This window comes from Gopherus flavomarginatus, chromosome 5 (genome assembly GCF_025201925.1).
Source record: "Gopherus flavomarginatus isolate rGopFla2 chromosome 5, rGopFla2.mat.asm, whole genome shotgun sequence".
In the NCBI taxonomy this organism is placed as follows: domain Eukaryota; kingdom Metazoa; phylum Chordata; order Testudines; family Testudinidae; genus Gopherus; species Gopherus flavomarginatus.
Window position 1 is genome coordinate 130,397,885 of NC_066621.1, and position 14,693 is coordinate 130,412,577.

The window sequence follows — 14,693 nt, forward strand, 5'->3', positions numbered from 1 at the left end:
TAGATCTGGGAGTCATTTATTCCACTGCTCAAACATAATCACCAGTGCCAGACAAATGACACCCAACACAGCACGAGTGCATGGAGTATGGTGAGGGGGCCACCTATCTTTTCTAAAAGTGTCATGGGATTATTAATGGCCATACACATCCTCATCTGTATAAGTCTTATGGAAAAAAGAAAACCACCCATCCCGCCTGCATTAAGTTACCTCCTAATCAATGTAGCTACGTTGAGATTAAGGAGGATAATACTTAGCTGCCACAGTCCAAAGAGCACAACTTGGGAGCCTATAATTAAGCACACAGGCCATGATTTTTCAAAGCTAAGTAATGATTTTGGGAACCGAACTTGGGACACAGAAAGTGCTGAGCATCCCGTCCTTTGAAAACTGGGCTCCACTAATGTGTTTCAAGTTGGGCTGCCCAGAATTGAGGAACCCAATGTCATGAGTCATTTTTAAAATGTCCTTAAATCCATATTCAGACCTGTCAATCAGTGGCTTGATTTTTAGAGGTGTCATATCTCCCATTGAAATCGAAGAGACTATTCACAGTAATGAGGGCTTACTACACCTGGTGGGTAAGTGCTTGTGGGCGCAGTGTCAGACTCTCAGGGCTTTGGAAGGGACTTCTCTCCTATATGTATGTACAGCACTTGGCCACTTGAGGGCGCACTATATAAATGATGAAAACAACACTAAAGCAGGTTTCAGAGAGTAGCAGCGGTGTTAGTCTGTATCCGCAAAAAGAACAGGAGTACTTGTGGCACCCTAGAGACTAACAAATTTATTTCAGCATGAGCTTTCGTGAGCTACAGCTCACTTCTTCGGATGCACAGAATGGAACACACAGACAGGAGATATTTATACATACAGAGAACATGAGAAGATGGAAGTATGCATACCAACAGGAAGATTCTAATCAATTGAGATGAGCTATCATCAGCAGGAGAAAAAAAACTATTGCAAATACTAATAAGACCCGGGGAGGAGTTCTTTGAGGGCAAAATACAGGCTACTTGGTCTCTACCTGAGGTCTTCCAAAAATAAAACAATCTATCCTGAATTCTGGAATTTTTCATCCTGAGAAAAATGTATATTCTGAGTCCTAGAGCGTATCATCCCTGACATTCCACAGCTCTGCCAGTATGATCCCATTCCAGTGCAGTAAATCATCTTAAGCGCTTGTCTACACTTGGAAATTTATCAAAATAGCTAGTCTGGAATAGATTTTCCAAATTAGTTTAATTGACAAAGTTTAATTGACTTTGTGGCTTAAGCCTGTTATACCAGAATAAGTGGCCACATGAGGTCTTACGCTGAAATAACTTTTCTGGAATGGCTATTTCAGTAAATTTCCAAGAGTAGACAAGCCCTAAGTCACCAATATCTCTCTTGGTAGTCCATCAATCCGATGATGACAAATCTGTGCAGATCATCAATTGTTGGTCTCATGGTGTGCCCTCTGATAACTGTACAAGCCAATTCTAGAGGTGCACATTTTGCTGCAGATGGTGCCTGGGAAATTCACGGTCAGTGGATTGTGCGCTGCTGATGCTCTGTGACGTCGTTCGCGTGCCTCTTGTAGATGCCGGCAGCGGTCTTCCTCAAAGGCGATGCAGGTGTTTCTAACTGTTGCACACCACTGTGTTCTGTCGCTGGCGGCGTCCTCAAGGTCCCTAGGTTTGATACTGCTGTACTGCAGATTGGCTTTGATGGTGTCACCAAAAAATGAAAACACAAAAACAAAATCATATATTTCAAGAAGCCCACAGTGTTTCCCTCTCTCAAGGCAGCCACAGAGAGCCAGATTGTGGCAGGTGACTGTGAGTGCTCAAGTGAGGATAGAGCGTATGATCCCCCTCTACTTACATCCACTGGGCACACTCATAGGCCCTGCACTTTCCTGACTGCAGGGGCTACTCCCTGGCACCACATTCTGTGCACTGCAGCCACCCCAAGGGCAGCAAGGGAGAGTGTGGTGGGACTCTTTAACTGCGCCAAGCAAGCAGAGCTGGTCAGCCATGCTAGAGAGCATTCACTGTACAGCTTTATTCCCATGCACAGGCAGGAGCTCTCAGGGGCATTGTGTTGGCAGTACAGCTTTGCATAACTGCCAGCTCAGGGCTGTTGCTTAAAGCTTCAACAGATGCCAGCACCAGCAGTGATAGGAAGCAGTTAAGACTTGCCAGACCTAATAACATGGTAGTTTCCTAGCTGGAGATGCAATGCCAGCGCTAGAGGGAAGTTCAATGAACATGGCCATAGGTCCATTGGCTTCTTTACTGAGACTGTCAGTTGTGATACAGACATCTTCTGCTACAATGAGCAGCACATCTAGTCATTAGTGACCTGGGTCAGAAATGAACCAGTGAACAGGAGAGGAAAGGCTCCACAGACCAGATCCTCAGAGGTATCTAGGAGCCTAACTCCCAGTGAGTTCAATAGAAATTAGGTGCCTAAAGGCCTTTGAGGAGCTGGGCCCACATGTCTTGGGCCATCCTGTTGCCATGCTGCCAGATAGTCCTAAGTCATTGTGTCTCCGCTGGAGGCCGAAGTTACGGGTACTGAAAATGGCAAACACGGAAGAAACTGTTTGGATTAAAAGTGATTTATTTATTTATTGCTTAGTGTCTTCCACAATTCTCCCTTTACCTAAAAGAAACTTCCTTGACAATTTAACTGAAGGAAACTTGCTGGTCTGATGATCCAGTACCATCATGTGATTAGTCAAAGCACAATTACTAAGTGACTCAAACACTAGCCCTCACATGATTGATCAGCAGATTGCCCAAGCGTCATAGACTTTCAGGGGACTTTACCCTATGAACAAGTGAAGTTGTGCAAGCCAGCCAAGTGCTCCTCAGGCATTAGTTTCCACAGAAACATTGTGAAACTATTTGGACATAATTTACTTGCAAGGCCAGGAATAATGCACAAGAGAAACTTGCTGAGCACATTAAAGTCTGTAAGAACACCCAGCTTTTTTAACGTAACCCTTCCATGCATGGAAGCCTTTAGTGCCATGCTTAGTTGAAGCCAGTAATACAATCTGGCAATAATTTACTAACCCAATTACATATGCTGATCATTTAGGGCCTGATCCAAAGCCCATTGAAAGCAATGGAAGGCATTCTACTGAAAGCATCATAAATTAATCCACAGCCTGTATTTTGAATACATAGAATAATTGATTGTCCATTCTTATTGCCTGCACAGGAAAGAGAGATAATAGTATATACGCCACAAGCACAGTAAGACTTAGCACTGTGGCTGTTGTTACCCATAATCATACACATGCTACGAACCTCATTGGGCCTTTCCCCTGAGTAAGCATTGCACAATTTAGCCCAGACTGGCCAATTGATGGAAGCAGATACACTAGCACTAGGCTAGCAATGCCATTTTGGCACTGCCCTGCATTGGGGCAGGAGTGGCTTGGCACTGCCCTGGGGGCTCGGAATTCCTCCCAGAGATGCAGACCCTGCACAGCAGCTAGCATGCCAGTTTGTGAGGTGCATCCGACTCCCCATGTGCAGCTGGACAGCTCCTCTGGCCAATGCCTGGCGGGGTGACAGAGACATGGCAACTCAGCCCCTGAATTCCCCTGAGCACAAGGGATGAAGATTTGCTTGACCCTTACTAAAGCCACATAGGTTCTTCCCCCCATGGTTCATCCACATGCGAGCCAGGCAGAATCTGGCTTTCAGAGACAGGCTGAATAGGGCCTGCAAATTGCTGGCTTTAAATGAGACTGTACAAGGGGCTGTTTGTAGGGTTTGGGCACCCTAGGGTGACGGACACACTCAATTCAGCTCGTATTGGTCTGGACTGAGAGAACAGTAACATGGCATCTGTGAGGATCTATGGAGCAAAAAATGCACAGACGCCAAATGAATGTTTCTTTTGCCTTTCTTAGCATTAAGGAAGTGCACACAGTTACAGGAGCGCACTACACAAGCGGCATCTGTATATCTGGAAATAGTTATTTATTAGATAATGTGCTGCGGTACATGGGGTGGGGGAGGGAGTTCAACTGCTGCATGGTACCCAGCCACACCTGTAATGGGCTGAGCCTAACAACTCACGCAGCGCTCACAAGTGGCTTCAAGTAGCTGCAGGGCACTGTAGCACCACACCACTGGCCCTTGCCTCAGTTGCTACGCCAACCCTCATGAGGTAGCTAGTGGCAGCAACCACTAGTGAAGGGCACCTCTGTCCCGACAAGTGCATCCTAAGGAGTCACGGTCAAACATTTGGTGAATAGTAAACCACAGAAACCAAATGAAGAATGGCTTCATTTGCTCCTCGCTGTTGTTGAGCTGATGGACAGGAATCAAAGAACATAATGTGCCAGTAGATACTGCTCAGGAATCTGCTGCATTGTTTAGAGAGCTTTTCTAGGACCAGTAAACGAGGTTGTGCACTGCAAATGACTTCCTATGGGCCCCTTTTTAATGGACGTCTTGAAGTTGATCCCATACAAACAGCCTGATGCCTGGAACCTACAATTGCAAAATAGCGGCCTTGGACTTCCGTACAGGCATCTAACATAAGAGGAGAAAGAGGTGAAACCAACTTAGATCTAAGGTGAGAAGGGCACCCTTTGCACAGGTTTAATAAGAAACAAGAAATAACGCTTAAACTCAAGCAATGTAAACTTTGCCCAGTTTAGGGCAAGAAACCTTGACAGAAAGCTGAGAACTGCACAAAATGTGCATAGCGGGAACATCCAATTTACTTTAATATGTATGTGGCCACATTTCCAAGTTCAGATGAAGCCTTGCATACTGGGAAATGTAGTAACTGTAGCCACATATTAAACTTGATGATGATTGCAGTGCAATGCATTGTAGAACTCCATGGCTCATTGGCCAAACTTTGGTCACTGCTGAACTAGTTTTTTAACACTTGTTTCTGAAAACACCCTCATGTGAACAGGGAACTGTTGTATATTAGCATAGGCATGCTGGTGCTGAGTGGATCTTTCCCTGGTGAGTAAGTGTCAGGCAGAATGGTGAGCCTGCTAACCTACATTGGTTTTTAAATGAGTGAAGTTTTTTTGGTAGGGTTTGTAATTGAATTGCTGCTAAGAAAAAGATGACTTCTGAAAAGGCCTAACCACATCAGCAAGTTTAAGTGCTTTTTGGGGCGAGAACTCAGCTGAATCCAGGGAGATGTGGTACATCTCCCACAGTTTTTGCCTTCTCTTCCATGCCATACTAGTTACTTAGGAATGGGTGCTACACAACCATGAGTAGCCATGTTATGGAAAATAGCACTTTGGAAATTATTCTTGCAGAAAAAAGTTTATGGATGTGAGGTAAGAAACTAAAATTTATGCTCTGTCATTCCAGTTCTGCTCCCCCGGGCAGTGAAGCTCTACACTGCCCCAATGCATTAGAGCCAAATCATGTAATGGCTGCTCAGGCACAAGGCCCACCTGGGTATAAGATAGTTGTGAAAATAGAGTTAAGAAGTAAGAAAGCTGAGCAGTGTAATCTTTGGTAGGTCACTTAGCCTCATTTTTCATATGATACATATTTGTTATGGTGCTTATTTAAAGCACATTGAGACCTTCAGATGGAAGATGCCATATTATTATCTGGCAGAAATGAGGAGCTCTGATCCCAGAGCCTCAAAAGTGTTTAGGTGTCTAACGGCCATTGAAATTGGGAATTAGGCACCTAAATACTATTAAAGATCCTGACCCTACTGACTCTTTTCAAGAAACACAGAAACCTTGAAAGTGGAAATCTGGAAGACTGTAAGGCTCTTTTGAATACTTTAAAGAAAATGTATCATTAGAAAGGGGAAAAACTGGAGAATAATGTAAAGCTATGAATGACGGGTTCCAGGGGTCCATGAAATATACTGAATGTGTGTGTCTAAGACTGGCATCCAAAGGTCTTAAATGTTTGGCTAGTTTGATGTATACATTCCAACAGCTGTTTGAGAGTCTTTGTTTTCACTGCTGTTTCGAAGGGAATTTGGATGCTTACCACAATATGCTGGTCTCTCAGCCCCCCTACCTGCAAGCTGTGCTATGTAGCTAGACCCCACTGCCTTCAGTGGGACTCCAAACAAGCATATGGATCTGTGAGCATGTCAGAGCTTGCAGGAAGCGGGGGTGGGGGGGCGGCTTATTTTGTGTGGTCTTCAATGTCACTTCTTTCCTTCTCACGCTATTAAGTCCCAGGACCATAATGCTGATAGTGATGTTTCATGCCTTTTGCAATTCTGCAATCTCATTCTTATTTTTAGGCCTTTACCATCTGTAAAAGTTTCACAACTGAAAAGAAACTGGGGAAAAAAAGCTGATGTTTAGGCAAAAATGAAGGCTTAAGCCTTCTTTCATGTCTACTGAGGCAGAAAGCAATTCTTGCAAACCCTACATCTGTCATCACCTCTTCTAAAACATACTCTGGAACTTGTCTTTTATACCCTTTCTTCAGGAGGTGGCAGAAAGCTGAGGGCGGAGCAATGCCTCTAGCTTGCTCCTCCCTATATAAATGGAATTTCAAGCAACTCCTGCCCCTATGGGAAGGGCTACCCAGAATTCCCAACCACACCCCACCCCAAACAATGGCCTAGTTTTTTCCCCCAGGCCCATTTCCTTTCTAAGCACAGCAAAAGGAGCTCTGGTAATCCAGTCTATAACATTCTTTTGAGAAGTACTCCAATGATACTCCGGACATGAAGAACAGTGAAGAAGGTATGAGGAATTTTAAACTATTACAAAGCACTTTATAATTGGATACAGCTGTCTCAGTTTATGACTCACTGAGACATCTCAGTAGGAAGTGGCTTCTTCAAGTAAGTGTTTAAGACACTGTTTAAGAGAGGAAAGTGTATACAAGCAGGTTGTAAGTGTAGAGTTTGGAGGTTCATTTCAGGCAATCACACAAAATGTACAAGCTTTTACTTAGCTCTTGAAGTAAGTTTTTTGTTAAGACACAACAGCATAATGCCTTAAAGGTCCATAGAACATTCAACTTTCTTTTTATTCACAGATAATTCGAAGTGCTATACCATTTCTCGCAGACTTGTGTGTACATAACACTTACATAATGGTGCTAAAAGTACAGCATTAGACAGGTTTTTTTTATTCTTTGGGAAACAGTGCAACTTTATGCTCATTCAATTTACAAATTGGATAATTCTCAAGTACAACTGATTTCTTTATACCATGAAGGATTTAGAGCTTGATGTACAATATGGCTTCTTCATTTTTCAACCAGTTTGCAAACTTGTAAACATAAGTTCATTAATAATAAACCCCACACTTTTTAAAGCTAATTAGTATTCGTCAACAGTTTCAAATGCAAAATAATTAGTTAAAGATCAAATCTGACTCATAAAGTTAGGATTCCCAATAGACTGCATGTAGTGTTCAACTGGAGACTCTTAAAATGATGCTACTATAGCCTGCATTGGGCTTTGAAACAAATCATTTCCATGTCAAATGCTGCCTGGATAACACTAACTCTGCCCAAATGCATTTTGTAGAACACCAGTTATATCTGAAAGGCTAGAGGGATGCAATAAAATCCATAATGTCAAATGGGAGGCTTTTAAGTGCTGAATCTGTTCAGTGTTGTCCAACACAGCTCCGACTGCGTTATTTAAAACTGATATAGTGGTTAACGTTTCTCTTCTCTTTGCATGCAGTTGTAGTCCTGATTATTACAGTTTCAAAAACAGGCTATCGCTTTTAGTAAGGATTATTAATGGGAATGCTGTTTTCATTAATATCCAAGGCACACATGGTCCATGGCCAGTTGTATTCTGCAACAGACAAAAACAATTTTAAATACATCATAGTCTCACCATATTTAGATTAATTTAATATGATAGTTTTAAATATGGACATTAGAATCTCCTCATTAGGTATCTGCATCCATAATATAAATAAAGACTAGTTGTGGTAGAGATGCCTTTTCAAAAACAGTCTTTCCACTTTAAGATTCAGGCTACAGCTACACTGCACATCTCTTGCGGCAGGGTAGGATATGCGTATCTACATACTACAGTGAAAACGGTCCGCGTCCACACTGCAGTGTGTCAGTGAAAGGCTCTGGTGGAGGGAGACAGCAGGGAAAGGCTCTGAAGTGGGAAGCTGCCAGAGCCTTCCAGCCTTCCCCACTTCTGGAGCTTTTTCCTGTGGTGTGGAAAGATTCCAGCAGCAGGGAGGCACTGTTACATGCTAAAAATAGCAGTGTCAATGGGGAGCTGCTGCTTGGGAAGTAGAGAGCCGTGTAGCGTACATACCCCTAGGATTCAAGTGTGTCTTTACTCGCCTGAGCAGTGCCTCAGTGTCTCTGCTGCTGTTTACACCTGTGTGAGGGGGCACGTAGTGTTTTTACTCTAGACACTGCTGAAAGGAGTGTGCAGTGTAGCTGTGCCTTATGAATGCTATTTATATAATAGACTAAGCAGAGAAGCAAAAAATATGCAGCTAACAGGTAGTGAGACATTTACGAATTACCAGGTTTTGCATTTTAAACAATCATAGAATCAAAGGACTGGAAGGGACCTCAAGAGGTCATCTAGTCCAGTCCCCTGCACTCATAGGGGTTCTCAAACCAGGGGTTCTCAGGACAAATTTTCTGGTGGCCTCAGAGTGTGGAGGTCTTGCTGGTGGTCACTCTCTCCTTTTTCCTAAAATACCTGATTAGCTTTAGGATAACCAGATAAATATGCACATATACACGTCCAAATCATTGTAATTTATTTATTGCTAGCTAGTAAGTCTGTTCTGAAAAGTGATATTAACAAACATACAAGTATCACTTTTCACAGCAGACTTAATCAGCCCTGGCAAGCCTAGGGACAAATTAAGCCATGGATATTAGGTTGGGGGAGATGGGGCTGGAGCCCAAAGCCCCGCAGCTGGAGGATGGGGTCCGAGGACAGAGCCTGAAGCCATGTGGCTGGAGCCTGGGGCCTGCCACTGTGCAGCCAGAGCCCAGGCCTGAAGCCTGAAGTCCCAAGGACAGAACTTGCTGCCCTGCCACCCCAGGGCTGAAGCCCAAAGCCTGAGTCCCGCCACCCATGGGAAGGTGGGGAACTCACTTGCTGCCTGCTCCTCCAGTGTTGTGCCCCAGGTGACTCCAGAGGGGGCAGGGCCCAACCTCTGCTGCTGGCCCCAGCATCTAGGAGCAACTGGGAGGGGGAGAGGGCTCTACTTTGCCCCCTGCCCTCCAATCACAGCCCAAAAGGCTGTGGTTGCCAGAAAGGCTCCTGGTGGCCACATTTGAGAAACACTGACCTAGACCATCTCTGACATGTGTTTGTCTAACCTGCCTTAAAAATCTGCAATGACTGCGATTCCACAACCTCCCTAGGCAATTTATTCCAGTGCTTAACTAGCTGAAAATAAGTTTTTCCTAATGTTCAACCTAAACTGCCCTTGCTTCAATTTAAGCCCATTGCTTCTTGTCATATCCTCAGAGGTTAATGAGAACAATTTACCTCCCTCCTTGTAACAACCTTCTGTTACTTCAAAACTGTTATCATGTGCCCCCTCAGTCTTCTCTTCTCCAGATTAACCAACCCCAATTTTTTGAATCTCCTCTCATAGGTCACATTTTCTGGACTTTCAATAGTTTTCGTTGCTCTTTCTGGAGTTTCTCCAATTTGTCCACATCCTTCCTGAAATGTGGCACCCAGAACTGGATACAAAACTCCAGCTGAGACCTCATCAGCACAGAGTATAAGGCAATAAGGCTGATACTGCAAGCTGGATTACCTGTCAATAGGATATCCTCCTTCACAAACATTGACCAAGGCATACAGCTGTCTTAGAGCATACTCGTACTGCAATTGAACAAAGAACATTAAGCATTTCCATGTCAAATCCCAGGCTCTCTTTATTTAAGCTAGAAGTAAAAGAGCTTTGTAGATGCTGTTAACACCAATGATTTCTATCCTTGTTGGAATATTCTAATATCAGACCAAAGTTACCCTTCTCTTACGCTTCTCATTGCACCTGCAGCCATACAATGTCCTTATATCCCTCTCCTTTATTCAGCTCTCACTGCAGATTCCCTTCTTATGCAAGGCTCCTAATTCTAACCAATGTCGATGAAACTACAACTCTAATGAAGACCAATGTGGCCCCCCCTTGTGTTGGACTGTCTCTCTAGACTGTTAGCTTCTTAGGCAGAGCACATACCTGCTTTTGTCTCATGTACAGTGCTGAGTACTCTGTCAATGCTTCATAGATTAGACAAGTGATGACTTGAGACTTCTGCTTTTTCCATTGAATTCTGTTTTATGCTTGCCTCATGCTCTCAACTCCCCCGTTTGTCTGATTTCTGCATCTACATCTTGTCTGACACCTAGATTGTGAGTTCTTTGAGACAGGGACTGATTTCTCTTACTTGTTTGTACAGTGCCTAGCAAAATGGGGCACTGCATATTGACTGAGACTCTTAGATACTACTGTAGCAAAAGTAATTATTTGTAGTAAAGCTCAAAAAAATTATGTCTGAACTCAACAAGAACCAAATAATATCTAGTAGGCTGTCACAGGTAGTGTACAACAAGGGGATCTCTTTGTAGGATATAATTATAAGTATATACTCGATCATAAGCCGGTTCATTAATAAGCTGACCCCCCGCAAGATAGATAAGTAAAAATGGAAAATTTTCATGACCTGTTCATAAGCCAGCCCTATAATTCAGGGGTCAGCAAACTTTGGCTCCCAGGCCATCAGGATAAGCTGCTGGTGGGCCAAGATGGTTTGTTTACCTTGAGCGTCCGCAGGCACGGAGGTAAACCTAAGTAAACAAAGTGTCCCGGCATGCCAGCTGCTTACCCTGATGGGCCAGGACAGCAACTGGGGGGAAATTTTGGGGGGGAGAGAAGCTGGAGGTCAGGGAAGTAACCCCTGTAACCACCCCACACATGACCCCTCCCCTAGCCCGGGAACCCCCACACTCTCCCCATCCCATCCCATCCCTTCCCACCTTATCTGGGGAGGGCCAGGAGATGTCTCTGGCCTGACTGGAGCTGCTCTGGCAGGCTGGGCAGCGCGGCTGCAGGCTGCTGCGGCAGGCCAGACCAGGCGGCAGGCTGCAGCATGTTCCAGTGGGCTGGGCCAGGCGGCACAGCTGCAGTGTACTCCAGTGGGCCGGGTGGTGCAGCCACAGCCTGCTCTGGGGGGTGGGGCCGAGTGGCACTGCTGCAGCCTGCCAGCCTGGGAGCTGCAGCTGCTTCGGAGGCTGGGGAAGAGCAGCCTGGCCAGAAGTGGAGAGACTCTGGCTCCGCCTCTTCCCTTCTGGCTCTGCTGCCTCTCCTTGTCCCCTCTGTTGTGGGGAGGGGCTATGTCCCACCTCTCCCTCTCTATACTCGTTCATAAGCCGACCCCCTTCTCTGATGCTTCCCTCTTTTATAAAATTTCATTTTATGAACGAGTATATACGGTACATAAGTGCTGTATTTCAAGGCTGCTGTTAATTGTATTGAGTTGACTAAAAAACAATATTGAATGTCCTGTTACTTGTGAAAGGCAAGAAGAAAACAGTAAAAGGAAGGAAGGAAATCCTTCCTCTATTTTGATAATCTTGTTACTTGTAGATGGTTGAAAGACACTCCATCTGCAAGCCTTTTACTTCTGAAAATGTTTCTCAAGTTTTATTAAAATGAAAATCCAGGCGTGTTCAATAATCCCAATTTTCCTTTTTGGTAAAAATTGACTTTGTAAGAACACTTTGACAGCTGTGCTTGTCCTACTGACAAATGTATTGGGTTTTTTGCTAATGTTACACTTACCAAGGGAGAGTGCCAGTTGAAGCAGTGGGTTTTGAAGTGATTCACTGCTGACTGGTAGCAGTCATAGTCACTGATGGTCAGTCTATCTGACAGAATTTGCTCAGTTCGCTCCTTTGATTCTGTTACCAAGGATATGATCTTTCGCATGGATTCCTGAATAATCTGTTTAGCCTGCACACAAAGCAAAGACAACTTATTATGTGCTTTTCCTGACCCTAACTTGGAGACTAGTAACTGAATGCCACTTCCTTCTTTCAAAAAAAACCTTGGGCTCTTTTAAAAATACTCCCTTTTCTAAAAGAAATACCATTGAAATGACACTCCCTTTTGGGCCTGCCCCTTAATAAAACATGAACAAATAAGAAGGGAAATGGGAAAGGTTACAGGTGGTGGGCTTTCAACAGAGCATTCCTTTAACCTTTTAGTTCTCCCTGCAAAAGGGGGGAAACGCCCAGTAATCATGACTAGACTTGCTGTAGCAGCCTTCTGGGAAAATGTATTTGCTCTTCAATAATGATATTAGAGATTTGGGACACTTTGGTTTTGGAGAAAGTCTTATCTCAGAAAGGCTAAAGTAGGCAGTCATTCTGAAGTATGGCTTTCTTGTGCCAGAATTATGGGGGCAAGAGGATATCCTCTAGTGGTAGAACCACTGCCAGTAAAATCTAGTAGGTTAGTTTTTGTATGTTTATATTCCCATTTGGTAAGTTACCAACAAAACATGCCTTGTCTATAGATCTCAGAAGTTTAAATAATTGTGGAGAAAAATATCAGATGGCTGTTACCGATAGCAGATGTATTTTGTCATGAATTGGGGTCAATTTGCAGTAATTCCATTAGTCTCACTGGAGTTACTTTTGATTTATGTCCATATAACAGAACTGAATTTCGCCTTATGAACAGTAGTTAGAATTTTTAGCTTTACCTCTAGATGTGTTTTCATCTCCCCAGCAATCTTCTTAGCCTCATAAATATCATTGGTAGCCATCAGCTTCCGTTTCATGATTTCAAGAGGCACATCAGGACTAGGAGTGAGATCATAGTGTGCCACTGGGGGCAGTGAAATAGGAGTGGATTTCTTTCCCATGCCCTGAAATTGCATCACTTTCATAGAAGAGATGCTCTGCACATTAGAAAGCAAACAAACACGCACAGGTTAAACTTCTCTGCTAGACAGTCATCCTTTGTGTTGCCATACAAGCCTGTTAATTTTCTAAACTTGCTTGACTACGGAAGACATATGAAGGCAAGTATTGTTTTACAAGCAGTAGGTTGCCCTAAAAGTGGCTAATCTTCATTTTCAAAGTTCCCTAAGGCGAAAGGCCACCAGGTTGAACAGCCTGAATTTTACAGATTGAAGACCACATCAGAAAATCATTTTATTAGTATACTGAACAATGGAATGGAATGCCTTCAATTGCATTTATGAATAACTTGCCAGTTTATGGCACCTTCTACCCAAAGAGCTCAAAGCATTTTATTATCATTTATTAAGGCTCACAATGCGCTAGCAATGTGTCTAGTACAACCCTTTTATGGATAGGTAAAGTGAAGCATTGGGAGGTTAAATCAGTGGCACACTGTGTTCTCATGCCCCGTTCCCTGCATTAGCCCTTAGACCACATTTCTTTTTGCTATATCCATGTAGGAAAAGAGGGCCAGGTGAGGTCTGGTGCCAGGAGGCAAACCTGACCAGGAATTGCCCATTCTATTCTGCTTTCCTGGTCACTGCTCTCTGCTTTTTCATCAGGCCTAAAGGCACTTGACTGGAGCAACAGCAGAGAACAAAAGAGTAGCCTGGAGGCTGGCATGAAACTCTGTGCTCAAGATGCACATAAAGGTTGTGGGGCTGAGGAGCAGCAAATGGCTACTGGCCCTTCTGAGGGTGCGAGCAGAGAATTAGGAAGGATTGGCTGCTGTGCACAATAGGGGTAAAGAGGGAGAAATGAGAATTTCTTGGTTCCTGTCTTGCACTTTCCAATCTGAAGGGTAAATGCAGAGACTGAATACCTGCAGCTCTAGATACGAGTGGCTACAGGCCTTAGTTACAAAATTCAGATCTTGAGTTCTGCTTCTCCAGCTTTGGGCAGGCTTTACTTTTTCAGATAGATATTCAGAATCTGAGGATTTGTCCCCTCACCAGGGTACAGCAATTTTGAAGAGATTGAAATATATGGGGAAGACTTGACCTGGAAACCATTTAAATGGATACTCACTCTGTTTCCATATTGCATCACATGGCTGGTGTTGGTGTGTTTCTTTACTATCAGAAATTGCTTATGGAGAGTTTCTTTTTTCAGATCCTCCTGCATGAAGAAATCTATATGTTTATAGATATCAATATATGGCTGTTGTAAAAATGTAAGGAAAAGAGCCGTAGCTTCCCCTGAGCAGGTGGTGAGTACCAGGGCAATGGCTATTAGACTAAGTGAACTCAAAATTAGTGGCTAGACTGTTTCGAATTTTTTCCACTTCAACACCGACCAAAGAGGAATTAAGTTTCTGAACTAAATGTAAAGATGTCTAAATGAACAGCCTGCACAAATATTGAATTTGTCAGTAAAGTATTTAAGTTTATAAGCCATCCAGTTCCACATTGCTAATGATTAAGAATTTAAACGATTTTTAATCTTAAATAAAACCTAAAGGATAAAATAAAACTTGTATAAAGAAAAACTGTAATGCTTAAAGCTTTATACTTGTCTTAAATTTAAAGCACCAAATACTGATCTACGTAACTTACCACATCAGAATCTTCCATCCAGTTGACACTGTACCAGTCACCTAGGTAGGTCTGTCTCTTATCATCATAGTAACATGCGTAAGAAGACTCCCTAGGATTGGCAGCAGTAGTTGCATAAACTGTAAGACAAATGGAAGAGCAGCCTTTATTTAAGTGGTTCTTAACTGCCTG

The 14,693-nt window shown here is 43.5% G+C and overlaps 2 protein-coding genes across 3 annotated transcripts in view; both read right to left on the reverse strand.

Moving 5' to 3' along the window:
- Window positions 1-14,693, reverse strand: part of ATXN3 (ataxin 3) — a 464,297-nt gene that overhangs the window by 446,568 nt on the left and 3,036 nt on the right. The gene's annotated exons all lie outside the window — the stretch shown is intronic.
- Window positions 6,986-14,693, reverse strand: part of LGMN (legumain) — a 46,435-nt gene continuing 38,727 nt past the window's right edge. For both annotated transcript variants that reach the window (XM_050953311.1, XM_050953312.1), the window contains 6 exons: window positions 14,523-14,641; window positions 13,996-14,085; window positions 12,705-12,902; window positions 11,780-11,950; window positions 9,752-9,819; window positions 6,986-7,788 (listed from right to left, as the gene is read on the reverse strand). In XM_050953311.1, coding sequence (XP_050809268.1) covers window positions 7,749-7,788; window positions 9,752-9,819; window positions 11,780-11,950; window positions 12,705-12,902; window positions 13,996-14,085; window positions 14,523-14,641 — 686 coding nt within the window. In that variant the 3' untranslated portion in view covers window positions 6,986-7,748. The remainder of the gene's footprint in view (window positions 7,789-9,751; window positions 9,820-11,779; window positions 11,951-12,704; window positions 12,903-13,995; window positions 14,086-14,522; window positions 14,642-14,693) is intronic.